General features: G+C 40.0%; 2 protein-coding genes across 2 annotated transcripts in view; one reads left to right on the top strand and one right to left on the bottom strand.

Moving 5' to 3' along the window:
* The first annotated feature begins 326 nt into the window (after nucleotides 1–326).
* Nucleotides 327–22,404, top strand: LOC118426054 (thimet oligopeptidase-like). Its single transcript, XM_035835305.1, has 18 exons — nucleotides 327–511; nucleotides 2,125–2,264; nucleotides 2,844–2,962; nucleotides 3,500–3,631; nucleotides 4,299–4,449; nucleotides 8,497–8,551; nucleotides 9,351–9,515; nucleotides 10,383–10,544; nucleotides 11,492–11,557; nucleotides 12,587–12,691; nucleotides 13,075–13,107; nucleotides 13,408–13,482; nucleotides 13,898–13,971; nucleotides 18,083–18,314; nucleotides 19,379–19,510; nucleotides 20,128–20,244; nucleotides 21,214–21,382; nucleotides 21,734–22,404. The coding sequence occupies exons 1-17, from the start codon at nucleotides 344–346 to the stop codon at nucleotides 21,295–21,297; spliced, it is 2,010 nt and encodes a 669-aa protein (XP_035691198.1). The 5' UTR covers nucleotides 327–343; the 3' UTR covers nucleotides 21,298–21,382; nucleotides 21,734–22,404.
* A 2,006-nt stretch (nucleotides 22,405–24,410) lies between these two features.
* Nucleotides 24,411–27,262, bottom strand: part of LOC118426055 (vacuolar protein sorting-associated protein 33A-like) — a 10,254-nt gene continuing 7,402 nt past the window's right edge. Inside the window, 4 exon segments of the mRNA XM_035835306.1 lie at nucleotides 24,411–24,901; nucleotides 25,432–25,545; nucleotides 26,310–26,478; nucleotides 27,077–27,208. Of these exon segments, the coding sequence (XP_035691199.1) occupies nucleotides 24,768–24,901; nucleotides 25,432–25,545; nucleotides 26,310–26,478; nucleotides 27,077–27,208 (549 nt within the window). The 3' untranslated portion in view covers nucleotides 24,411–24,767.

Below are 27,262 nucleotides of genomic sequence, written 5' to 3'. Positions count from 1 at the left end.
AGGGCCTTCATTATGACGTCTAAGGGGTCAGGAAAGTTGCACAAATGACCAAAGACAAGGATATTGAATACCGAACAATATGTTCTTCATTTTTGCTTTCACATATTCTTGTTTGACATTGGACTTGACGTTGACTTTGTAGACGTTAACTTTATATGTTTTTTCAACGGCATAGTTATTTAGTCATTTTGCAACTGCTTTGTACTATTCAAGCATGGTTGAAAATGTTTTCATACATGGTTAAAACTTTTTTTCTTGACATGGCCGAAAATTGATGCGCGCGTAGATGTCATCCCTATGATCAAATCATCATGGCCCCGCCCACCTTGCATGTAAACTCCTAATGAATCATTCCAACATGGCGCCCGCCGGAGTGAATACGATGCGATGGGACCTCACTGCAGAAGACATTGTCTCCATGACAGACGGTCTCATAGCCGAGACCAAGGCAGTCTACGACGCCGTGGGAGCTCTCAAACCTGAAGAAGTCACTTTTGAGAACTCTCTTAAGGTGAGGAAGTCTTGAGTCAACATTTCAAGTACACGTTTTGACAACAGCATGGCCGCGGAAGTTACTCTCGCCCCCCTCCCACCTTTTTTTTATTCGCTATTATTGTGAAGCATTACCATATGTTTGTTTTACTAAGTATATTACTTGCCTGTTGGAAAGTGCCAAACGTAATATTTCTTGTAATTTCTAATGAGGTTGGATTATATGGTCTGTTTTGTTTGTGTTTAAGGTGAAAATGATATTTGCTGAGTCAATATGTGATCGTACTGACTCGTGACTGACTCTTGCAAATTTAAGTCACCAGGTCATTCTAAAGCTTCAAGTCATCCTATTAAAGTTTGCTCCAAATTAAAGACAAATTTCTGGTTAAAAAACATCTCATTTAGATTGCAAGCAAAAACAAGGACTTAAACAGCAACAACCGTCTTTGTCATTTGTTGGCAAATTTATTTAGGTAATCATTGTTTTACTGTACTTGTGTACCTGGTTGCTATGACTACTGCCAGGGAATAAATAATTCAGCAAAGATTTAATCGTATCCCCCAGGGATGAGGTAGTACAATACCAATTGTTTGGACATAAACCCCAAAGCATCCCTTATAGTTATACTTTATTTGTTAGGACATTAATGATATAGTACTAGTAATCATATAGCAGCCCTTGCAATACAATGCTTGAAATTGCAAAATGTCCCCCTAAAAACTATTATCAAAAACATTTATATCAAACCAGTCTAATGCCTTAAAGTTTGTAATCCAAGGCATGCCTGCACAATTGCAATGTTTAAATATTGATGTATATTTAGTTTAGTGCAGCTTTATTCCTTTGAATCCACCATATGCCAGTGGAAAATTCCTACATTTAGATCATAGACTTCTAAAGGAATGAGGTCAGAGGTGAAAAGTGCACAAAAGACTTGTTCTTCTTGCTCCAGCGAGCACGAACCACTTTGTGAATGTCAGCCCCGCCTATTGTTAAACATACCTGTCAGGTAGAATGTTCCCCAAACATGTCTTGACTTAAACCTAAGCACCCAGCAGCAGTATAATCTAACATTACTAGTACTTAAGTGTATTTGATTTTATGATGTTCTTTAAACACATGTAACGTTATATCCACCTGATGGTAGAAAAGAAAGTACAATTTTCAACTTTGCAGGCTATATATAATACGTTCAGTTCAGTATATGTAAGTCAGTGCTTGAAATACTTTTGTCAGCCAGGTTGTGCCATCAATATTTCAGGTTGCCCCACTTCCAAGTTCATTTACTTTTTTTTTACAAATCAGCTACTTATCCATTATCTTTTCTTCCAGTTATATGTAACCAAGGAGGTCTTTTTTTTAAACCTCTTGATATTTCATCTTATCAAGAAACAAATTCAAAAGTGTATGCATGTAAGTGTAGGCAGATTGTGCACTGCCATTAGACAGAGATGTTTGTTATTGTTGTAGAAAAAAGGTAGGGGCTCCTCCTTGGTACAATAAAATTGTAGATACAGACATAGTATCTGTCTTCTTTGTCATGACTAGTGTAAGATTAATTCTTCACTGTGTGTGACATTTGATCACTTTCAATTTCACTTAAATTTCAATTTCACTTTTCTCGTGCTCAGGCTATCGCTGACAGCGATGTGGCGTACACGAACCTCCGCAACAATCTGGACTTCCCGCAGAACGTGTCTCCTGACAAGGTCATCCGCGACGCCAGCACTGAGGCCGACAAGAAACTGTCAGAGTTCGATGTGGAGATCAGGTGATTAAAATGTTATTTGGTGGAGATACGAACTTCTTAGTAACACCAGAGCTCAGATACCTTTGTTAATCCCTTGTCACACTTTTTTTATTGTTGAAGGTCACTGAATTGGAAATTACCAGTGACTTGAGCATATTTTTCAGCTGAAAATTAACCACATTATTATGTTAGGCCACATAAACTTAATTGTATGGATGACATTCTCTGGAAACCCCAAAACTAATGTGCGAGGGCAGAAGAAAGAGAAAAATCCAGGAAAGAAAAAATGCCGTTAAACCACAGGACTAAACAGGCAGTTCATTCTTTCCCAGGCTTTGTTCGTTTTATGTCCAGGGATGCTTATTGGTTGACAGTTTTTTGTAGTTCAGAACAGGTGAAAATCATTGCGCCTGCAGATGTCATCCATAGAAAATTAAAATGATGTAAATGTGGCCTTATGTTGGATGGGACTTAAAAAGACATAAAAAAACTAAGTTCTAAAATTTCTATTGAAAGATGCCTTCGTTTAAGGACAATAGTTAATGCAGAAAGAGCTGCCTCTTTTCATGGCTAACAACTGTGTGTGCGTTTTGTCTGCAGCATGCGTCAGGATGTGCACGATGTACTGGAGACCTTACAGAAGAGTGACAAGTCAGCAAACCTCTCGCCTGAGTTCAAACGTTACCTGGAGAAGCTCATCAAGTATGGCAGGAGGAACGGTAGGGCATCCTGAAAGACAACACAGTGCTCAAAATACCCACTTCAAGTCTTGCACACTTGCAAAGGCAACCACATTTTGCTTGGTGCAACTTGATTTTAAACCTGAAATTGTGCAGTTAGAACACAACTTTTTCCACACCTACGTACAGAAGCTGTTGTATTTATTTCTGTATAAGATAAAACAAAAGATATGGAAAAGTACTAATAACTGATTTGAAGAAAGAGAGGCAACTTGGAATTGGGCCAACCTGAAATGTTGTGCTACCTGGCTATTGACTAAGGTTGTGACCTGGGCAGGCTGAAAAAAAAAAGTATTTTGAGCACTGCAACAATTTCAAGCAAAATGTTCCTGTTGATGGAATTATTTTTTTAGTTGTTTAGATATTTACAAGTTGAGGCTTGAAGAGAGCACATAGAAAATGTAATCCATTTTGAAACAAGAAAGACAACATGCAGAAAGAGTTCACTTTATTTTGATAACTCTGTTTATTGGAGGCCAACCTAAAGACATTTATTTTCTGTCCTTTGTGTCTCAGGTCTCCACCTTCCCAAAGAAACCCAGGAAGAGATAAAGAAGATTAAGAAACGACAGAGTGACTTGTGCATTGACTTCAATAAGAACCTGAATGAAGAGAAAACTGTCTTGGAGTTTAAGAAGGAAGACTTAGGTATGTATAGTTACTTACGGAAGTAAAGGACCCAAGGAAGTAAAGATTTTTTTTTGCTTTAATGTCCATCTGCCTAGTAAGTATGTGTGTTATTCTTAAATATTGTATACTGTAAATTTCTTTACATTCACAGGAATTTGATTTCACCCGGGGAGGAAATGAAGTGTTTGTGATGGTTTTTACTTTGCAGTGGAAACATGGAGATAGCAAGCAGAAGACAGAACATGCATTTTTGCCGTGTGTTTTAACCCATAAACTGCCAGAGTTTCAGCGCAATAAAATACTTTCAGTACCAGGGTTTGACCGGTGAGCTCTAAAAAGAAACCCCCGTAAAAGGCCGATGCCCTTAACTTCCATCATTAACGCGCGACACATGTGCAATGCTGTTACTTTTGGGGGATACCCTATTCCTGTTATATCAGGGCAATGTTATGTACAATGTGCATATACTTGTATGCCAGATAGAACTTTGCAGTTTTTAAGTTCTCGGTAGAGGGATCACTTTAAAGAGTGCCGATGTCAAACCACTACAGAAAACATTTTCTGTACACAATGTAGCATAATGTCTGACATTCTCAGTGTGTGGGACAGATAGGGTCACAAAGCAGTCTGGGTAAGGGTGTGAAGTCTGCCATCTCTGATTGCCTTTATTTTTTTTCCTATCCAGCTGGTTTGCCTGATGACTTTGTAGACAGCTTGGAGAAGACAGATGCAGGGCTGTATAAGATGACCCTACAGTACCCTCACTACTTCCCCTGTATGAAGAAGGCCAGGGTCCCATCCACACGACAGAGGATGGAGAAGGCTTTCCAGTCCAGGTCAGTAATAGCCTGGGCACCATCCCTAAAGTAGTTTGCTCTGGCATTCATTATATACCATATAAAGTTACTTCTAGCTCTGACGTTTATTATACACTTTATACCGTTGCTTCTCTGCTGTTCTGTCTGGGATCCCTGACCAATCTTAATGTCTGGAATTGTCCAAATTTTGGACGCAGGCGTTGATTGGTCCCCATATGAGCAAAGAAGGAATGGGTTCAAACGCTCGTTTGAACAGGTGTTCCTACACCGGACAAGACCTCCGTCTGCTTGTGGAAGGGCCTGTTGTCATCAAACGAGTGCTCTAGAACCTATTCCTTGATCGCATTAACTGGCGTCACCACCAAATGGTTTGAATGCGCACCGTCACTTTTCCAGAGACCGGAAAATCTGGAATTAAACCCGGCGTTCGTGGCCGCCGGTGGTATTACAGATTTATCATGAAGGATGTAGCCACTGGTGGTGGGGCATTGCGCTGGAACAGGCAGTTTCTGATGACAAAAATACGTTTCCATTACTGACTGCATGTATATTTACGGAGAAAAATAGAAAAAAACATGCTGCAGGCTTATTAGCATATGATCCAGTCCCGTCGCCGGCGTCACCACCAAATGGTTTGAATGCGCAAGTCTCCAGATGGTTAGCAGAAGCGAACATAGGAGCAAACTACTATCCGGATGGTACCCAGGCTAGGTCAATAACCTTATTGGGTGACATTGTGACTAGGGGTGGGTACCGGTACAGGAAATTTAGGTCCACTAAGGTACAGTCCAGGTCCAGAAGGCCAGGTCCAGCACAGCACGAAAACGAATATTTAAGCATACTTTCCGAGATACTTAAATGTAGCCTAAAGGTGGGAAAATATTTCCGCAGAGTTTACGGTATCGTAAAGACCACGGAAACCATGGTTTTACATTTCCGTAACCTTTCCGTATTCGTTAAGGCAGATTAAATACATGTAATATCTTTACATAACCTTTAAGCATCCTTATATGTGCCGTATATGAAACGGGTATTGCTTATGTACAGAAAACATCTACAGGCTTTGAACCGACCATACGTTCACATACAATCAGTTGACCTTCGCCTTTTTTTCATTTTCGTGCTTCTCTAAGGTGGAAATTACCAATAGAAGATGATATCTTTTCATTGCCCTTCCGTTACAATTGATCTCATTTTACATACTCTTATCTGTATAGGTCTATGGAGACCTCCCCCTTTTATGTATAGGTGCAAAAAAGATAGGTCGGAAAGGTAGCGTTTATTTTTAAGAAGAGGCATTGCTTTTACCAAATTAAGAGTATTTTCCGCTCAATATACCACATGCGCCGTTCAATAAAGCAGCGGCTTCAAATGAATAGCTCCTGCTGTGTTTGCGTGTTAAGTTTAACCAAGAAAAGCAAATCTCCTGTGTGAAAGCTACATATAACAGATACAATCTTTCCGATGTCTTTCCGTTACATTTGAGCTGACTTTACATAAAAGGGGGGAGGTTTAAGCAAACCTCCCCTCTTTTATGTATAGGTGGAAAAAAGATGTCGGAAAGGTAGCGTTAATCATTACTTGAAGAAGAGGCATTACTTTTACCAAATTAAGAGTATTTTCCGCTCAATATACCACATGCGTCGCTCACTAAAGCAGCGGCTTCAAATGAATAGCTCCTGCTGTGTTTGCGTGTTAAGTTTAACCAAGAAAAGTAAATATCCTGTGTGAAAGCTACATATAACAGATACAATCTTTCCGATATCTTTCCGTTACATTTGAGCTGACTTTACATAAAGGGGGGGAGGTTTAAGCAAACCTCCCCCCTTTTATGTATAGGTGGAAAAAAGGTGTCGGAAAGGTAGCGTTAATCATTACTTGAAGAAGAGGCATTACTTTTACCAAATTAAGAGTATTTTCCGCTCAATATACCACATGCGTCGCTCACTAAAGCAGCGGCTTCAAATGAATAGCTCCTGCTGTGTTTGCGTGTTAAGTTTAACAAAGAAAAGCAAATCTCGTCCTGTGTGAAAGCTACACATAAAAGATACAATCTTTCCGATGTCTTTCCGTTACATTTGAGCTGACTTTACATAAAAGGGAGGAGGTTTAAGCAAACCTCCCCCCTTTTATGTATAGGTGGAAAAAAGATGTCGGAAAGGTAGCGTTAATTATTATTTGAAGAAGAGGCATTATTTTCCGCTCAATATACCACATGCGCCCTCACTAACGCAGCAGCTTCGCCTGAATAGCCCCTGCTGTGTTAACGTGTTGAGTTTAACCAAGATAAGCAACATTTACTCCTGGTTAAAACTTACATATAGCAGATACAATTTTTGGAATGTATAGGTGCAAACGGAAAGGTAGCGTTAATTATTATTCTTAAAAGAGGCATTGCTTTTACCAAATTACGAGTATTTTCCGCTCAATATACCACATGCGCCTCTCACTAAAGTAGCGACTTCGCCTGAATATCTCATTCTGTGTTAGCGTGTTTGACGAAACCAGGAAAATCAAAATATCCTCATGGAACATATGGTATCTTTCCAATGTCTTTACGTTACCATTGAGCTCACTTTACACAAAAAGATGCTATGTACAGGTGCAAGAAAGCTGGCGGAGACATGGAGAGCACGGCCTGTTCATCACAAAACAGTACCCGTCTTCGGGAATCTCAGCGGATTTTTCCTAATGTGATGGCCAGATGGAACTATGTTGCTTGAAATGACGTCTTTCCAGGCGTATCGCCCGACACTGGACTCCAAATTGTGGACTTAAATGTAGCGGAGATTCGTGCATGGATATTGTACACCGATTGTTCTCTCGGTCGACCAATCCAAGTCCACAATTAGAATCACAAGATAGTTTAGACGGCGAAGCCATAGATACCGGTGTAGGTATGATTCACACCAAATAAGACACGCATACCTGATGCAAAAGTTCCAATTTAAGCCACACAAAACACATAAAGCCTACCTAAAGATGCGGAAAGGTTTAAACTTACACCGCCTTTACTAAAAATAAATGACAACTATAGTCCAAGGAAAGATCACGGAAAGCGTTCGGATAAGTACGTTTCTGCACTTCTTCTCGTGCCTTTCAGGGTGTGTAAACGACACATAAACGTGGGGAAATCGTGACGGAAATCGACTGTAAATGTGGTCAAAAGATCATGGAAAGGTCTTAAGAAACGCGTGCTTTCCGCCCGTATAGGTTACGAAAAACTGTCATTAACGACGCCTTTAAGCGTCTAATAGTTGCGGAAAGGCACGTGAAGGAGTGCCAAAACGTACATTTAAGTGCATTAAAGGGAATCTTTACGTTCACGGATAGATGTCGTTAAGTTGCGGAAAGGGTGCAGAAAGGTCTTAATAAACGCGTGCTTTCCGCCCGTATAGGTTACGAAAAACTGTCATTAACGACGCCTTTAATCGTCTAATAGTTGCGGAAAGGCACGTGAGGAGTGCCGAAACGTACATATAAGTGCCAACGTAAAGGTAACATTAAAGGGGATCTTTACGTTCGCGGATAGATGTCGTTAAGTTGCGGAAAGGGTGCAGAAACGTCGCGTTTACGTTGAGTTTAAGCTTGCTTAAATACCAGATTTCGTGCTGTGCAGGTTTGGACATGAACCTCAGGACCTAGTTGTCTGTGAAAACTTTTAAATGGGCAATACTCAAAATGATGGTCCATTTCGTTACAAAGGTATCCTACTTCTAGTTCTTTACTCAGTCTGGCGTTTTAAAATCCTATTGTCATGTAAACAGCACTAAATGCCTCTGTGAAACTAGGCCAAGCTTGACTGTAGAAACTTGGTAAAATGACTATCAACTCTCCTTTACTTAACTCTTGTTATTTTCTTAGGTCGATAAGCTGCAAAACACGTAAATGCCTGCCGATATAATCTGATCATTTTCTAATCAGTCCACAATCTGGTCAACTGATTTTTTAGGTCCATTTTTTCTGGACTTGGAAATGGTCATTACAAAAAGGGTCACATACATGCAAGAAAATTTTGGTAAGAGAAAATGGTGACATAACGATTGTGTTTTTGTTTTATTCAAGGTGCCTTAAAGAGAACACACCTATCTTAGAAGAACTGGTGGAACTAAGGCAGAAGGTGACTTTGTGTACATTGTATATTCTAAATCCATTCACTAATAGTCAGTAGTCTAACTTGAATACATAGCTGTCTCCAGGACCCGTCCCTCTGTCCTGGGACAGAAATTTGCTTGTTGGGACAGACAAAAATTTTCCCTTTCTGTCCCAAAAATCTGAACGTCACTACATGAAATAGATGAAGATGTGTTTTCATAATTAAGCTTACAATGACAGATCTAACAACTAAAATGAACACCATGAGCTCCCAATCAATGAGCTAAGGATGGAAAAGTGTAAAATGATGTTGTGGTACAATCTAATTTGTTGGGTCTTGGATCTGAAAAAGAATAGCTCTGTACTGGAAATTCAATAAATTATGTAAACAGAGTTGGAGCGGAAGTCTGTGACCTAATGGTACAGTCAAGTGCAAGTTTCATTCTGTATAGATATACCAATGAATCTCTTTCCAAGTTTGAATGACCACAACCTCCTACGCAGGGACATCCAACAGCCAAACTGCCTGTCTGGATGTGCCCTGCTCTTTCAACCGTCACTCTTAGTTCCTTTGGACGTCCGTCGACGTCCCCCCCCCCCAAACCAGCTGTCAGCCAATCAGAGAATAGGCTTTCCGTTTTCAAAAGCTGTCTCGCATGTATAAGGGTAACTTCATTAATATTTATAAGCAGGGCAGTTAGGAACTAAGGGTAATGGTTGAAAGAGCAGGGCACATCCAGACAGGCGGTTTGGCTGTTGGATGTCCCTGCTTAGGAGGATGGAATGACCAGAGCCATATCACTAACTCAATGTTATTGTTACAGAAAGCATCCCTGCTTGGTTACCCCACCCATGCTGCCTTTATCACGGAAATGCGCATGTCCAAAACGGACAAGGCCGTGGCCTCCTTCCTAAGCGAACTCGGGGAGAAGATGAAACCTCTGGGCAAGGAGGAGATGGAGATCTTCCTGAAGTACAAGAAGGAAGAGGTTAGTGTGATGATGGATCAGGGGGTCACGGGTTCGAATCCCAACCCAGCAGCTGATACTCTGTAGCCTTTTTGGCAGCTGTATGGGTGAATGTGTCTGTGTTTCTGCAAATCCCAGCATATACAGTGTTACCATACTTTTCTCAGTGTTGGTATTTTTGCTGTTTTAGCAGTATTACAAGTAATATAGGGTCCTTGTTGAATATGTGACTAGGTTGACTGATTTAAAATCATTATAGCAGTGAAGAAATCAGCACATTAACTATGTTATGTATTTAGTTACTATAATATCTATTCAGATTTAACAGATAAAGTTTTTGTAGAGTGATTGGCATAAATGGTGACTATCATCATTTGAACCAACCACACTATAGGATGGACCCTATGTGAACTAAATGTACGTTTAAAGTGTCTTTAACATGTTTGAGTTGTGATTCTTCTCAAACATGGGACCTCCAACTTTACATCTCAAGCACGGAGATGGCTTTAACCAAAACTCAGCACTAAGTTTACCTGACTTCAGTGAGGTAAAGGGTGTAAAGTGCCTTTATTTCCCAAAAGGCACAACACTGGTGCCTACAAGGGATTTTAACCCACAAATTTCACATTCTTACTCAATAACCCTAATCACTAACCATTTACATGTAAATGCAGAAACTTTCGCGGTGGCTTAATGTTCGCAGTTGTAGCGGTGGTCACTTCACCGCGAATGTAAAAGCACCACATACAGTTTTCCATGGCAGTAAGAGACTACAGTGCAATGTGCTATCGTGAACTTAAAACCACCGCAAAAAGTCCTTTTTCCTGCGAAATTAAATCCCAGAGAACTTAAATGCATTTACGGTATATCCTTTCCTTTCACATTCAGTGTGAAAAGTACAAGTTTGAGTTTGACAACAAGATCACAGGTCCCGACTTCCGCTACTACATGAACATGGTGGAAGAGAAGCAGTATGCTGTGGACCACCAGAAACTCAAGGAGTACTTCCCTATGGAGGTGGTCACTAAAGGCCTGCTGGATATATATCAGGTATGTAAGGGTGACAGAAAGATGGAAAAAAAAGGCAATCTTGAACTGTGATGAGGGGGTATACAAACCTACATGTAAGTTAGTCATGTTTGGGACTGCATCTTTCCCACTGCAGCGCCACCTAGCTGCAGTGCAAAGTAGAACCAGTGATCAGTATAGTGCTCTGAGGAAGGTTGCAGTTTAAATGTTAGGCAACGAATATTTCTTGGTTGTCTGTAAAGAAATTTGTTAACCACACCAACCTGATTTTCACAGATTCCAGACCAATTCAGATCATGACAGGAAAAACAATATATGATATGTACAGCATACATGGATAGTAAGCAGGGTCATTGTTTATTTCCCTTAACGCTGTTTTTTTATTACAACAAACAGCGCACCACAACTTTATGTTCTATTCTTAAGCATACAACCCTTTCCAGAAGTGTGCATTTTGAGTTGGAAAAACATTTCTAGCAATAAAATAAAAATAGAAATATGAATTCTAAACCTCTATAGATCAGACCTAAATGTCGGGTCACTCATCATTGGACCACAAATGCTATTCACTGCATTGTTGTTTTGAGGATTTGAGTGAATGATGAATGATGAATGATTTTATTTGTAAAACATTGCAGCTTGGTAGCTGAATTGCGAGTTACATTACACTAATTGTGGGTTATCTCCACATACATAAATTAACACAATCATCATGAGTAAAACTAGGCTATTGAATCTCTGCATAAATCTACACGGTATATTCCGACAGTTTACACAGACATTGACTAAGATACACTTTCGGACACTAGTCGCCACTTGCATACAGTAGATCTAAGGCACGTGGGATGAAGGACAACGCATGTCTTTTAGTCTTGCTGATCATTGTTGCACGATATGGTCTTCTGTTGCGTAGACCATAGTGAGTATCCGTGGGGCTGGTTATAACTTTTCTCGCTCTCCCCTGTCAGGAACTGTTAGGCCTGAAGTTTGAACAGATAGAGAACCCTGCCGTGTGGAATGATGATGTAACCCTGGTAAGTCTTCAACCTTTGGTGCCAAATTCTCATGGATTACTGGTATACATGTGTACTACATAGATTTTGTAGGAGTAGCAGAGAGAAGGCTAGATAGTGAAAATGTTAATTTATTAAATCATCTTGATTTACCTTGTTGGGTTCATGTTTTTTGTTGTTAACAGTATTTAGATTGACAAACAAAGGAGTGCATTATTTTTTTTTGCATTATTGGAATGTTTGAACATTGAGTACAGGATTTTATCTATGAATTGACTCTTTTCATACAATTGATACTAGCTTTTTTTACAGTGGGGTGTTTTCCTGAAAGTCAAATATGCAGTGGTTTTTAGTTTGCAGTTGCTAGAAATTAGGACTGAGGAAAAATGACACCTTGAAGGATAAATTTTGCATTGTTTTAGTGATGTAATATTGAAGTTATATTTGCTATGTTTTAAAGTTGTGTTGGATGGGTCACCACAAAACTGTGAACATCTGAGTATGTGAAGATTTGCAGTATATATACTGTGTGTTCCTGTGATGTACATGTAGTATGATGTAGTGGACTCAGCAACAGGAGAACTTGTAGGACAGTTCTACCTGGATCTGTACCCGAGACCAGGCAAATATTTCCATGCAGCTGAGTGGGGTTTACAGGTAGTCATGTTATGCTCAAATCATGCTCTAAAAAGACATGCTGTAGTGTCTTGCACGTAAACCTTGGCAAACATTACATGAAAACTTATAATAATGACAGTTTTTACAGAAGAAAATTAAAAAAATAGTCTGATAATTGTTAGTTATTAAAAATTTGATACAGCCATTTTTTCATTGTAATTTTATATGATATGGCTCAACCAATACAGTAGCAATAGGGATGATAATGTTGCTGCCACTAAATATGTTTAAAGAGAAAAAAACATTCTGGCATACACCTCGTATAAGGGACCATGTAATGTTTGCCAATGCTAAATCTAGATGTAGCCGGCATGTTTTTGCCGTACAATTCTGCCTAGTAATCCGTTTCTGTTGTTGTTTTGTCCTAACCAGTACGATGTGGTTGACGTAAAGTCGGGTGCGTTGCTTGGACAGTTCTACTTAGATCTGTACCCTCGAGAGGGCAAGTTCTCGCATGCCGCCTGCTTTGGCCTGCAAGTAAGAGGTTTCGTTCTTCTAACACATATCCTAACTTTTACAAAAAGAGCAAGATCTATTCACAGAGATTGCCTAGTTTTGTGTAACCATTTGATATGAAAGTCAAATTTTGTTTTCTATCATGACAAAAAAGTATGTGACATTGAATATTCTTCTTCTTGGCAATGGCTTGGCTAGCAAAGATGGTGCATGCTCACTGGTGGCAGAAGAGGCCAAAACTTTAATTTACACTTTTATAATGAAGAAAATTGAAAGACACCAGAACTGTCTTGTGTTCAATCATTTTGACTTTCTATTTATTGTCAATCTGTAGATTATTGAATATAATGATTGTTACAGTAACTGTTTTTTCTAAATCCTGTTTGTTTTGAATGACTTTGTAGCCTGGTTGTTTGCTGCCAGATGGAAGCAGACAGGTACGTACATGGCTCATCTTGTGATAATTAGTAATTATGATTTTTGCTTGATTATGAAAGGAAAACACATGTGCAAGAATTTTTGTTCTCCGGTGATGGTCAATATCACAAAGAATACAAAAAACGGGGAAAAATGTAATGCCCTCATAGATCAGTATAGTTGTAGTTTAACTCTAGTGAATGTAGCTTTAAGTGTAGCTGTAGAAGTAATGCCAGTGTGGTAGTCTTGAGTGTCATTGTATAGATACTAGGTCATAGCTACTTCAGTAGTGTCATTTTGAAGGTGTATTTTTCCCACAGAAATCCATTGCAGCGATGGTTGCCAACTTCACCAAGCCCACAGCTGACCGACCATCACTATTACTGCATGAAGAGGTGGGGAACATTTGATATATACCTGCTGTGTGGTTCAGATATAGACCGTTTCTCACAATTATTAGGCATGTCACACCAAACTTTTGGTTGAGGTTTAAGTTGCTGAAACCGCTTTCAAATTACATATCAGATTCTTCCGATTACAATGCCTTTTATTGTGTTGAAATTGGACAACATTGAATTTTCTAGAATTTTTCAAAGTTGAAAAGTTGGACGTTTTCATTAGAAGAGGCTTATCTATTAGCCTTATGGCCCTTAAATGTCCTTTGCCAGTTTTCTCAGTCAAAAAGAAAGGCTGATGAGGTCAGCACTTTATTGATAGAATCAGTTGTATAACTGTAGAAACAGAACATTAAATTTTCTTCCTTGGCCTACAACGTACTAAGCTTTTTTGCATAATTGTATTATTTTGCAGGTGGAGACCTTTTTCCATGAGTTTGGTCATGTGATGCATCAGATCTGTGCTCAAACTGACTTGGCACATTTCAGGTTAGTCATTGCTTTGTTTACAACTGTCCAAATATGCTGTAGTTTGATGGACGAATGACACTAAGTTTGTTGTGATATTGTGATTTCGTGGGATTTTCAAGCTGGCAGTGACAGAACCAAGGAGCTAAGACAGCCTTTTCTGTAACACGATAGCTGAATGTTGTGCAACACATGCACAACTATAACTAGAATTCCCTTAGTTTGTAATCGCACAATGAATGTGACAAGTCCCTAAGTCAGTAGCAATGCAATCAAATATTTTCATTTTGTAACTGGAACTGCAGTTACTGTGTCATTAGTGCCAAGGACAGGAAGTACAAAATATGTTAGTACCAATTATTAAAAGTGAGTCTGTTGTACTGTGAATGTGTGAATGTGTGAATGTCATTCAGCACCAAGGACATATTATGTCAGTTTTTATATTTCAGCCATACCATATATGGTATGGTGAAATATATTGTTACCTCCATGAAATGTCATGGAGGTTATATTTTACCCTGTGTTTGTCTGTGTGTCTGTGTGTCTGTCTGTCTGTCTGTCTGTGTGTAAACAAATTAACTCAAGAACGGCTTGGTGGATTGGTTTCATACTTGGTGTGTTGGTAGGGTGTGATGAAAGCTGGAAATGATTAGATTTTGGTCCCCCTAGCGGCTTCCCTTGGTACTGCAGCGCAACTTCTGGGTTTGCTATCTCGTGTTCTGAGCAAGCTATGGTCACGATTTTGAAGTTTTAGATAGCTCTTGTGCTCAGAAATAAGTGACATAAGTTTGGGCCCCCTAGCGTCTAGTTTTGGGAAAGCAGGGGCATTTTTGTCAAAAACTTCTGAAGACGATAACTCAAGAAGGGAACAACGGATTTTCATCATTTTTGGTATGTAGGTACCTTAGACAATGTTTTACAAGATAAGATACTAATTATGCAAAACAGGAGTACATTTGCATAATTAATGAGAATATTCTATCATAGCATTTTTTTCAATGTATCTCTTGTTCCAGACATGCTATGGTCTTGATATTTTGGTGGTAGATAGCTTTTGGTGTCATAAAAAAGTGGGGCAAGTTTCAGCTCCCTAACATTTAATTGTGGAACTGCATGGGTGTTTTTGTCAAGACACTCCAAAGAGGATAACTGCAGAAAGAAACGATGGATTGCCTGCATTTCAGGCATGCGGGTAGCTTAACCAAAGATGTTCATAATGATATACATGTTATGCAAATGAGGACTTAATTTGCATAATTAATGAGGAAATTCTATAGTTCCATTGTTTTCAATAACTGGACCTCAATACATATAACACATGTTAATTACGATAGGTGGAATATAAGCAGATACCAAATATGGTAATGAGGAACTTATTTGCATAATTTGTGTAAAAATTGCAAAACCGCTTTATGATTAATAATGGGAATTTTATAACTGTGACATGTGTACGTTAGTCAATGATGAACAACACCATGCATGAATTATGTTAATGTGTTAGTCAATTGCATGAAAGTTACGAAAGCTCTAAATTTTCATGGAGGTATGAGGTCGCCGAACTCTAGTATTCGTAATGTTTCTTTCTTTCTTTCTCCTGTCAAATCTTCAAATCGAATCATCTCCGTCGTTCCGGGACCGAATGACCTGAAATTTGGCACAAGAGTAGAGTGGGTCAATACCGAGGTGCTTTTTTCTCATTTTTTTCATATCTGCCTCTAAAATGATTTTATTGAAGTTTAAAGGTCACGTTTTGACCACAACGGTATATTTTGACCCCCTGTACCATTGAATTACAATGGAATGACCTTAAATTTGGTGTAGATAGGCATTAGATAGTTGGTAAAATGATCCAAGTAAAATTTTTGGCATGAACCAATTTCAAATTATTAATTTCTGCACTTTTCTGAGGGGAAATTGGTTTTCTTTCGGCCTTCTCCCGTGAACTCCCGTGACCCCAGAGCCCACAGGTGCCAGGTGCCAGCGGTCTGGGGAGAGCGAGAGTTAATTACTTTATGGACGTCAGCCAATCAGCGACGAGAAAGGCGAATGCTAGTTAATATTCATAAGCGGGGCCTTGCATTCCCGTTTATACACAAACAGATGCATATTACAGCCTTACAGTGGCCATATGTTACCCTGTGCCCGGTTTGAAATTGTAGTTTGCGAGGATTTGGAGTTCAGACAGGGTCATTTGAGCGGTAGCGGACGGTACGCGTGCATTGAACGTCAGAATACATGTCTGTGTCTATGAATTTACCAACATTCCGCATGGCACTATCAATCATTTTTGGCAGATTTGACTTTGGGGGTTAGTTGAGACAATCGAGAAAATGTTACTTGGCAGAAAATGCGGGAAAATTGGACAGTTTGCGTTTAGTTTTGATACGTAAGTTTGACAGTGGCGAGAATGCATGTATTTTTCCCCAAACAAATGTAGGTACTTCTAACGTTAGTGTTGTTGTTGTTCTTTTTTGACGTAAACTTTGTACATTCAAATTGTAAGTAACTTTAAACTGCCAGAGTTCGAGCCCAATAAAACACTCTTTATAGTACCAGAGTATCACCACCGACCTCCGAAAAGAAACCCCCGAACAAGGTAGAAACTCCTATCCTCCAGGTCTCGCACGCTACGAGCAGGAAATTACAACACTCAGACAAGATTACGTCCGATGGCTGATTGCATACAAAGTAAAACAATTTAACAGTGGTATGCAGGGCATATACTTAACAAAGAATTCGAAGGAAAATGAAATATATAGATAAAGCCAAATCAAGTTAACTTGTTGGTCCTGGGATTTTTCAGAAAAGAAATGAAGCGACAGGGTGGTAAAATTCTTGTAAAAATTCGAGACGTCTCCGTTTATGTAATGGCTCATACAAAATAAGAAGAAGATTGAAGTTTTTAGCTTGAAAAAAACAACAACAACAACACACTCCTACTACACAACACCTGCACCTGCTTGACAATTATTAAAACGTATGCCCTACTTGATTTAAAAAAAGTTCAATGCAATAATAAATGTACCCACATCACAAGGAGATTATGACGGTACTTAGTTATCGAAGTGGATATTGTTGAATAGCGTCGTGTAATTTCATGATGAAAATCTTCTGAATGGAAGATGCGTTTTTTTTTTTTCACTCTCGGAAATATAGGAGCTGCCGCAATTCTAAAAGCCAATCAGTTATGCATAGGCGCTCCTGCACTTTTGCGCAGGGGTGACTTGGAACAGTCCAATGTTGCGTGGGAATGGGTATGGCTGAAATATGCTGTATTTGCACCCAAGCAAATGTCGGCCTTTCTAGTTGTCGTTCTTTTTTTTTTTTTTTACTTCATTTAATTTCATGCACCAAATAGCAGTTACTCCAGCAACTGGAAATGATTTTAGAAACGGTCAGACTTTTTTTGATGCTTCCTTTATTACTGCCTTTAGTTATCAAGATTTTTGTACCACATTACATGGTCCTTTTTTCTTTTTTTTTCATTTATTTCTTTACTATTTTTTTAGATAATTCTTTTCATCTTGCCTATTTCCTTGGCTGAGGAAGTATATTCAAGGAGAAAGGATTTTTTTTAGTTTTATGTTAAATTTCATAGTATTAGTACTACAATTATAGTAGTATTATACATTGGAAAATTATATTCCGTTTTCATGAAATCAAAATATAGTGGTCACAGTCAAAAAGTATAAAAAAAACTAAAAGGTTTTATGGTTAACAGTTTATCTATATCTGATAACGGTCTACCAGGCTTTTAGCCAGGCATGCGTCAACGCGTCATCTGGATGCACTTTTCTTAGAATAACAAGAAATTTGATGCCCCTGGACGCCCTACACTGGGGAGAAAATCCTCTGACAAGCATGAAATTCTGATTGACCAGAGATGCTACCAGGTCATCTGTGGTCACAGTCTTCAACTGTGACATCAGTAACAGTATTTTTGCCTCTTGGGATACCTTAGAATGCACTGTCTTAACTTAAAATCATCAAAAACCCTGCACCATGGAAGGGGGATGCCCCCGGACCCCCCTACAATCATAAGTCAATTACCGCAACTCACCAATAAGTTTGGACTCCCTATTAATATTATAAAATCCTAGCTAAAAGCCTGTGGTCTACTGTCTTTCCCCAGTGGCACAAACGTGGAGCGTGACTTTGTGGAGGCTCCATCCCAGATGCTGGAGAACTGGTGCTGGGAGAAGGAGCCTCTCCGCCGCATGTCCAAACACTACAAGGACGGGTCGGACCTGCCCGACCACATGATCGAGACGCTGGTCAAGGCCAGGAACGCCAACGCAGGCGTGTTCAACCTGAGGCAGATACTGCTGGGAACATTCGATCAGAACATCCATACAAGGGAGAAGGTAGGAGAAGCTATGTACTATGTAGTTTAGGATAGGAACAACAACATAGGTGTGTTCAACCTGAGGCAGATACTGCTGGGAACATTCGACCAGAACATCCATACAAGGGAGAAGGTAGGAGAAGCTATGTACTATGTAGTTTAGGATAGGAACAACAACATAGGTGTGTTCAACCTGAGGCAGATACTGCTGGGAACATTCGACCAGAACATCCATACAAGGGAGAAGGTAGGAGAAGCTATGTACTATGTTGTTTAGGATAGGAACAACAACAAAGGTGTGTTCAACCTGCGGCAGATACTGCTGGGAACATTCGACCAGAACATCCATACAAGGGAGAAGGCAGGAGGACTTAGTTAACTTAAGCTAAGGGCACAACCTGCTGTACGTGCAAATACATGCTGTCTACGTGCCAAAACGTGTGCAATCTCCGTACGAACTCGTAGGGAATCCGACGGATTTTGGAGCATTCAGACACGCCGTAGAACTTTACGTGCTGGCTAAACTTTGTGTTGCCATGTTGACATACTCCCTCCCTGCTTTTGCCACTGGCAGTCGTTTCCCATGTTTTCAGAAATACGTGGCGGACTTGGCCTCCCAAAAAAACGTACGGACAAATAGCACATAAGGCAGGTTGTGCCCTAAGTTGAGGATAGGAACAACAACACAGGCGTGTTCAACCTGCAGCAGATGCAATGTACTTTTAGGAACATTCGATAAGAAAATTGAAACAAGGGAAAGGGTAAGAAAGTATGGATGGATGGACAATGGACGGAATTTGAAGGACGGATGAACTGAATGCTAGCCTTTACTCATAAGGAATATTTTAACTTGTTGGGATGCAAAATCTAATTCGTTCTTAGATTTTGAAAACTTTGTTGAAATCTGCTGAATTAAATGTAAAAACAGTGTCTGAGGGGAATCTTTCATATTTCATTTGTTTGGAAATTCAGTACATTGATACACTAACATGTAGTTTCAGGGAGTAGATGTCAGTAGAATTTAGTTTTTCTCCCTGTCCCTTGTCATCTTTTTTTTTTATCAAACATACATTTTTTTTCCAGGCTGACACTGCTGCCATCTTCAGTGAGCTGTCTACTAAAATCTTGGGAGTGACACCAACGCCAGGGACCAACATGCCCGCCACGTTTGGACATCTCGCCGGTGGCTATGATGCACAGTACTACGGCTACCTGGTGAGGCCACTATATTGACATTGTACAAAAATGTAGCTTTGACTCTGTGTATGGATTTTTTGTTTTCGGTTAGTCTGTTTGTTTGTCATGTTAGTATGTGTCCGTAGCTCTTGAAATACACTGACTGTAGAGTGGCAGGAAGCGAGTTGGAAAATGGTGTCACCACAATGGTCAGGCAGCACGAATGGCAGGAAGTAGGGTCCAAAGGTGGTAGAAGTAGTTATTTATCAGATATGACAGTCCAGGTCATGGGGTCAACAGAAGAGGCTACTCATTCACAGAGAGGTGTTTTTTGTTGTTTCTGCTTTGTAGTAACTATTTTTCATATGCTAGTCATGTTTACAGGAGTGACAGGAAGTAGACACGTGTGATGTTTCTCAAAAACGTTTTTGCATACTTAGTTAATGATCAATCAATCAGGTTAGATACAGAAATCTTACCCAGTAATGCTATAACCTAGTGACGCAGAAGAAGAGTGATGGATGTCACTCAAAATGTCCAGAAGTACATTATGTGTGTAAATCCATTCTTTATCCAGTTGTAGAGATTGAATTGTATTTGAATAATATTGGATGTCTAACCTTCATAAACCTAACCCCGTGTTGTTGTGTCCCCAGTGGAGTGAGGTGTACTGTATGGACATGTTCTACAGTCGCTTTAGGAAGGAAGGCATCATGAACCCTGCCGTAGGGAAGGACTACAGGGACAAGATCCTCAAGCCTGGCGGATCCATTGTAAGTCTCACACTTGTACCCTGGGTCCAGTCTTCTTTACTTTACTCAGTTTACTTAATTAGCAGTCCCACACAGCCAACCATGGTTGTGGAGTGGTCAGCAGCAAAGTCATGGGAAGGTCCTGAATATGTGACAGGGGCTTTGACATGACTAACCAGAGGATCTATGTTGGGGATTTAACTGGGGGATGGACTGTATGCCAGCATGAATAGTAAAAGTCAGACTCATAGAGACGGTTACTATATCTATTAAGGAAAAACTGCCATGCATGAGGCATTGTAGAGATAACTTATCCCAATTGTGTTGTGATCACTATAATTTTATGTGTCCTTGTGAGTAACCATTATTTGGCATGTGACGTACAGTCCTTGTTTTTGCTCTGTATGTAAAACATCCTAAGTCATTTGATAATGTGTATCAAACATACATTTTTTTCCAGGCTGACACTGTTTATGTGTACAGTCAAACCTGTATTAGGGGCCACCTCTACAGAGGGGCCACCTGTCCATAGTGGCCACTTTTTGTCGGTCCCTTGGGTATTTAATCTACAAGTTACCACCTCTATACAGAGGCCACCTGTCTATAGTGGCCAAATTTGCCCGGTCCCTTGAGTGGCCGCTATAGACAGGTTTGACTGTATGTGTATACAGTCAAACCTGTATTAGGGGCCACCTCTACAGAGGGGCCACCTGTCCATAGTGGCCACTTTTTGTCGGTCCCTTGGGTATTTAATCTACAAGTTACCACCTCTATACAGAGGCCACCTGTCTATAGTGGCCAAATTTGCCCGGTCCCTTGAGTGGCCGCTATAGACAGGTTTGACTGTATATTTAACATATCATGTACAGTTTGTACTTGTCATTATTATCCTCCATCTCTCTCTTTTTCCTGCAGTACTGATAGTACATATAGTTCCAGCTTTAGGAATTTTGTGGTGATAGGGATTTTTTTTCTTGCTTTGTTGTGTAGGATGCTGCAGACATGCTGAGGAACTTCCTGGGTCGAGAGCCAAAGCAAGAGGCTTTCCTCATCAGCAAAGGGCTGAAAGTCTAGCGCCTTACCATTTACATTGAATAGTAGTGGAGTCAGCATTCTACTGGAAATACTGTATTTACACTAATAACCTCACACTTCCAATCAGGGCTATAGCCAGCTCGACATTTTTTTCCGTCAGCCAATTCCCATTGTCGCGAAAACACTATTCCAGGAGTTAGAGAGACTGAACTGAGACCTTGAAAAACGGGTTTTAATGAGATTATCGTATGTGAAAGGGCACCGACACACATTGTCAACAATCATAACAATAGCAAAACAGTGTGTGGCTTTTATGACCGTGGACGGCGTCCCCAAGCAGCCTGTAGCTTCCACCAAGGAGCTTTTATCAGATTTTTGTCCGTCAAAGTTGACGGATTAGAACTTTTCCGTCACACGCAGCAAATTTCCGTCAATTGACGGAAAAACGAATGCTGGCTAGAGCCCTGCTTCCAATACCACTCAGGGAATCAGCCTTGTGACCTGCATATTGGCACACTAAAGGGGTATTTTGAATCACAAAATACTGGATGAATTCAATTCTAATTCCATTACAACATGTGTGTGTTTATTAGGATGAAGATAGTACTTTCCTATATAAACTTTAGTACTGGTGTTATTGTGATGAAGATGTCAAGGTTATGGGTGATTTAAGTTGTCTCAAATTTATATTGAGTACAAAACCAAGAGAATTGATTATTGCATATAAAACCAAGAGTACTAAATGAAATATTTCCAAGACAGTACAGGTGAAGGGACTACATGCAATTCTTAGATGCCTTTGCAATTCAAAGGGAAATGTAGAAGAAACATTTCAAACTTCATATTCAAAGTGTGCTCCCTCGGCCTTCTTACAAAGGAGGGGCATTTTTTTCAGCAAAAAAAAAAGAAAGTATGTGACGGTGTAGTATTGTATTTGGTACTTGGCATTTGTATTGCGGCCCCTATGTATAGGACCTGTTCATCTACATGAATGCAACCTGAGTGTGTGGTGGCATAGGATAACTAAAGTTGAGTGTTTGTTTCGGACCTGTTGTACACATTCGTGAGTATTTTTCCTTATGCACAGCATATTCTTTCGTAAGTGTTTCAAAGCATGAATAAATGCGATATGCAAGGAAGTAGAAATGTTTGTGTACACATGTGTCTTAAATTGAAGTGAGGTGTCTTAAATTCAAAACAATATGTTTCACTTGGTTAATCTGGTTGTAATTACAGAAGTACATAGAATCTGATACAGTCAAACCTGTATTAGCGGGCACCTTTGCATACCGGCCACCTGGCCATAGTGGCCACTTTTTGTCGGTCCCTTGGATTCGCAATGATTAAGAAATAGGCTTAGCGGCCACCTGCCCAACGCGGCCACATGATTTCCGGTCCCGCAGTCACAGAAACACTGCCGTTTACGGCCACGGTGGACGGCTGATCTACGGTCTGGCACGCATTCTGCCATACAGCAGCCATATCGTCACCCAACGCCGGATTTAAAACCTCTTTATTTTCAAAACAAAACTGCCCTACCGCCAACAAACGAGGTCATATAAGGTCAACAGACAATTGTTACTAAAACCAAGGAGTTAAAAGCTCCTTGCTAAAACCATGTGTAACTTTTTTCCTTGTGGTCAATAAATCAGCATTTTCTCTATAGCGGCCACCTCTCTATAGTGGCCAATTTTGACCAGTCCCTTGAGTGGCCGCTATAGACAGGTTTGACTGTATATACATGCGCAGAGACTGAAACCAGGATCACTGATACAGCCAGGGCATTATTCTGACTCTCCTCTAACCACATAGGGGACAGATATATGGAATCTGATGCATTCTATCCATAGAGATCAAAGTCTCTAAATTTTTTTGGGCACACGTGGACATTTGCTTAAAGGACAGAACCTTTCAACTTTGATTTGGCTCCATGGATTGACTTGGACCCTAACACATTCCTACTTGTAACATCCTGATTGCAATTTTTGTAGACAGAGCCCTCCACTTCTCTAACAGTAAAATATGCATTTCTGCCAGATGGAAACTCTAATTCAGGGCTGGTTCACGCTTGTTGTACAGTAGTTACACAATCACTGTAATTTTATTACACATTTCTGGGATAGTAGTAAATACATTCGTGTATGTCATACAAATTCATCTGTCCTCTTAGAATATGCTTAAAACTTATACCCCATCAAAATCATACTCGGGTCTACGATGAGTGTGACCATGTCTGAAAGCTATAAATACAATCATTTCAATAGCCTCTGGCGCAATTATTTTGACCAACAAATCAGATACTGGACTTTGTTCTATATCATCGTATATGCTTCTCATATGCTGTTGGTCTTATACATTTCAAGATTGATTCAACTTGCAGTTGGACATTAACTAAACTACTGCTAGTATCTTCTTTCTTCCTAATCTGTAGAGTCAATTCCAAGTCACCGAGATGGTTTTGAAATAATATTTGTAATAAGTTTGAACTATTTTGAGTAAAAGAACATTCCAGTCACTAAAGTTCAAAATTGTTCAAACATTTCAAAATGAAAGTTTAAACATGTTTGAACCTTTTTATATTTGTTGGAACATTTGGGAAAGTAATGATATCATTATCTCTTTATTTAGAACAATTTTCAAACATCTATGTGTTTTTGTTATTGTTCCAACATGTTCCAACATTTTGTGTCATTTTTTCCCTCCATAAAAACTTTTATTGACCCCATAAACAGAGCTGCTAAGCTTGGTCCTTTGTTTGGCTCTTGTATTTTTAGACTTTCTTTAGTATACACTGGTGAGTCTTTTGTGAGAAGGTGGCAGACAGACATAATTTCCTGCACTTGGCAGGGATGTGTGAATTGCCCTCTTCCCAGCCCACTGACCCAGTTTCATCATATTGTTTCCATGTTCGAACATGTGATCACAAATGATGCATCTATGTTGGAACAGTTTAGAAACTAACAGAAATAATGTATTTGATGTTAGAAATGTTTCTAACATGTTTGAATACTGTAGAAACATTTAGAACGTCATATAGATGTTGCAAATAGTTCTAAACAGTTACTTATCACAGTTAGATTGTTACAAAGATTTCCAAATTGTTAGAACAAAAGGCAAGAAACACCCTCTCGGTAATATGGAATCGACTCTATGTAACCAACTGTTGCTAGCAATGCTATGTAAGGAGGGCGGTTGAAAAATCTTTTGCCCTTAGATTTAGAGGTTCTGGTTATACCCCTGTCACATTATCCACGATCTTCGGGCGTATCGATGGAAGGTTGGCCATATTTAAGATCGACAGAGGGTTGCACGTATTTTTCACCTGAAAACCGTCCCTGTTACATATAAGCCATACTTTGTACCTTGTCCAATTGTTGTGCAATTAAGTTATTATCATAAGCGAGGCTCGGGCGATTGCCGCAGAATCGTCGCCCGATCGACTTTCACCAAATGTGACGGGTATTAGCCAAAGGGTTATAGCGTCAGAAAATTATGTAAAGTTTACAGAACTATCTCCTGCCCTTAGATTTGGAAGTTGATGAGGAGTCGGGGAATGGAGCTGGGCAGAGGGTGTCCATCAGACCTTCCAGCCAGGTGTGTCCGTTGATGATCTTCGTTGTCGCTATGATATAATCTGACAAACCTGGGAGTAGGAAAATATCATAAGTCAGATGCTAAACACAATCAATGTCATTCAACATGGGCATTTAGCAATGCTTACAGGTGATGTAGACTTGACGAAACGTCCAACCTCTGCAAGACGGAAGAACGGACGCTAAACCGGATAGTGAGTGAATGTGTGCAAAAGTTTGGTGTGACAGGTCCTTCAGTGAACCAGCTGCTGTCACGAGTGCCTGTGAAGTTGGTGTGCTACACCGAATTGCAGTTATATGTATACAGAAACAGACAAAGAAGCTGCTGTGTTGTTCCAATTATGGCAGTCATGCCAGTTGTCAGATAAAGTTTAACTGATATAATTCCATTGTTGGCCTTAAAGCTTATTCTATGATTAATCTGGCCAAATTTGTCAGGGCCCTGTCTTGCCTGGTCACTAGTACAGGTTTGACTGTATATCAATAGCCAAGTGGTCCTTAACATGTATGGGTGGTCACAGGTTTGACTCTATCATATTGCTGTGTTTCTCTGCAAATGAGGTAGATATCTTTGACTTACTGTCCTCCTGTTGGGATAGAAATCTGAGAGCTGCGATCTCTGCGTACGTCACTCCCCCCAGGAAGTACACCAGAGTCACCTTGGGACTCTCACTGCCTCCTCCTACTGAGGTGCCTGATGGGGGAGGAAAGTCAATCAATCAATTAACCAATCAAAACTCAGTTCAAATAGTTGAAACTCAGGGGAAACATAGGAGAAACACACCCAGTAGTAGAGGAGATGCCAGGGCTCGAAATTCACTTTTGGGATTAGGTGCACTGGTGCACCCAGCTTAAAAAATTGGGTGCAGCAAAAAATTTTAGGGTGCACCACTTAAATTTAAGTAATAACCTAGTAATAAAACTTAATTACAAGCTATCAAATTGTTAAATAAGTACCATGATAGACATTTTTATTATCTTTCTAACACTTAGATGTCAAGAATATGATGTATACTAGACAGTATACTTTGATATCTATACATGCATAAACCTAAAAAAATATTTGGGTGCGTGCACCCACAGAAAAAGATTGGGTGCACAGCTCCAATTTTGGGTGCACCTGGGTGCACATGCATCCAGTATTTCGAGCCCTGAATGCAGAAACTTTCGTGGTTTAATGTTTGCGGTTTTCGCGGTGGGCGCTTCACCACAAATTTAAAACCACCGTGAACATTTTTCCATAGCAGTAAGAGACTACTGTAACAGTGCATGGTGCTACCGCAAAAAACACAGCGAAAAGTAATTTTTCCCACTACCGCGAAATCAAATCCCCGCGAACTTAAATGCATTTATTGTACCTTCTGTATCCTCCCTTTTTTACTACTAGTAGTTGGTACACTAGAGGGTTTAAATGCATTTGAATATATGGTATGGTATACACACTATTAGAAGACTTACGTTTCTTTCTGAGTCCGACTGGTATCCGCTGTGCTTCCTCAAAAGTTGGTCCCGGCAGGATCCGCAGCACCTCTTCTATACTTCTCCAACCTGGTCTGGCTAAGAACTGGGCCAGTCGAACACTCAAGGGGGCGTAACCACTGAACACATAGGAGATGTCATTTGGGTTCTGGAACACAAACAAAAGACTATTAGAGATGGCAGACTTCAGAACGAAAGTTTATAGAACATTAGAGTTACATTACAGCACCAAAGAAAGCAGCTGGAAGACTAAAAATCTATTCACCAAGTCTTAATTGGTCAAGATCTAACTACCTATCTAAATATCACAACAATCTAACCACAACTTCTTGTGCTATGCTATTTAACAACAAACAAACAGTTTAGAAATCAGAGTTAAGCTAAGGGCACAGCCTGCCGTACGTGCAAACACGTGCTGTCTCCGTGCCAAAACGTCAGCAATATTTTTGGATCCATAAGTGGTAAGTACCGCCTCCGTAAAAACTCGTAGGGAATCCGACGAATTTTGGCGCACGCAGACATGCCGTAGATCTTAACGTGCAGGCAAAACTTTGTGTGCCATCGGGCTGCGGATTTGCCTCCCGTACATGCCAGTACGGGCTGCGCACCTGCCCTGCACAGTCTGAACATTTTAAGAAATACGTGGCCTCCAAAAAAAGGGACGGGCAAATTGCACATACGGCGGGTTGTGCCCTTAGCTCAAATCATGTTTCTCAAGCCTGATTCAGTGTAGAAACTGATCTCACCTGTTCGCTGACATCGTCCACCATGAGTCGGAGTGTTTTACGTGAGGGTGGGTATGTCCTCTAGTTCTGTACTGTCAGTAGCCCCGCTCTGTCCAGGTTATTCAGGGTGATAAGGTGCTCATAGCCGTAAGTCTGGAAACAGACAGAATCAAGGTTAGCCTACTGAAAATTCCATATATTTTACTG

This window comes from Branchiostoma floridae, chromosome 11, assembly GCF_000003815.2.
Source record: "Branchiostoma floridae strain S238N-H82 chromosome 11, Bfl_VNyyK, whole genome shotgun sequence".
NCBI classification, from domain to species: Eukaryota; Metazoa; Chordata; class Leptocardii; order Amphioxiformes; family Branchiostomatidae; genus Branchiostoma; species Branchiostoma floridae.
The sequence above is the reverse complement of the archived record's forward strand: the minus strand, read 5'-3'. Positions and strand labels throughout refer to the sequence as shown.

Coding starts and splice junctions, on each gene's coding strand:
- LOC118426054 (XM_035835305.1), top strand. CDS start 344: ATGAATCATTCCAACATGGCGCCCGCCGGAGTGAATACGATGCGATGG. Junction 10,545..11,491: donor GCCTGCTGGATATATATCAG/GTATGTAAGGGT, acceptor CTCCCCTGTCAG/GAACTGTTAGGCCTGAAGTT. Junction 12,692..13,074: donor CCGCCTGCTTTGGCCTGCAA/GTAAGAGGTTTC, acceptor ATGACTTTGTAG/CCTGGTTGTTTGCTGCCAGA.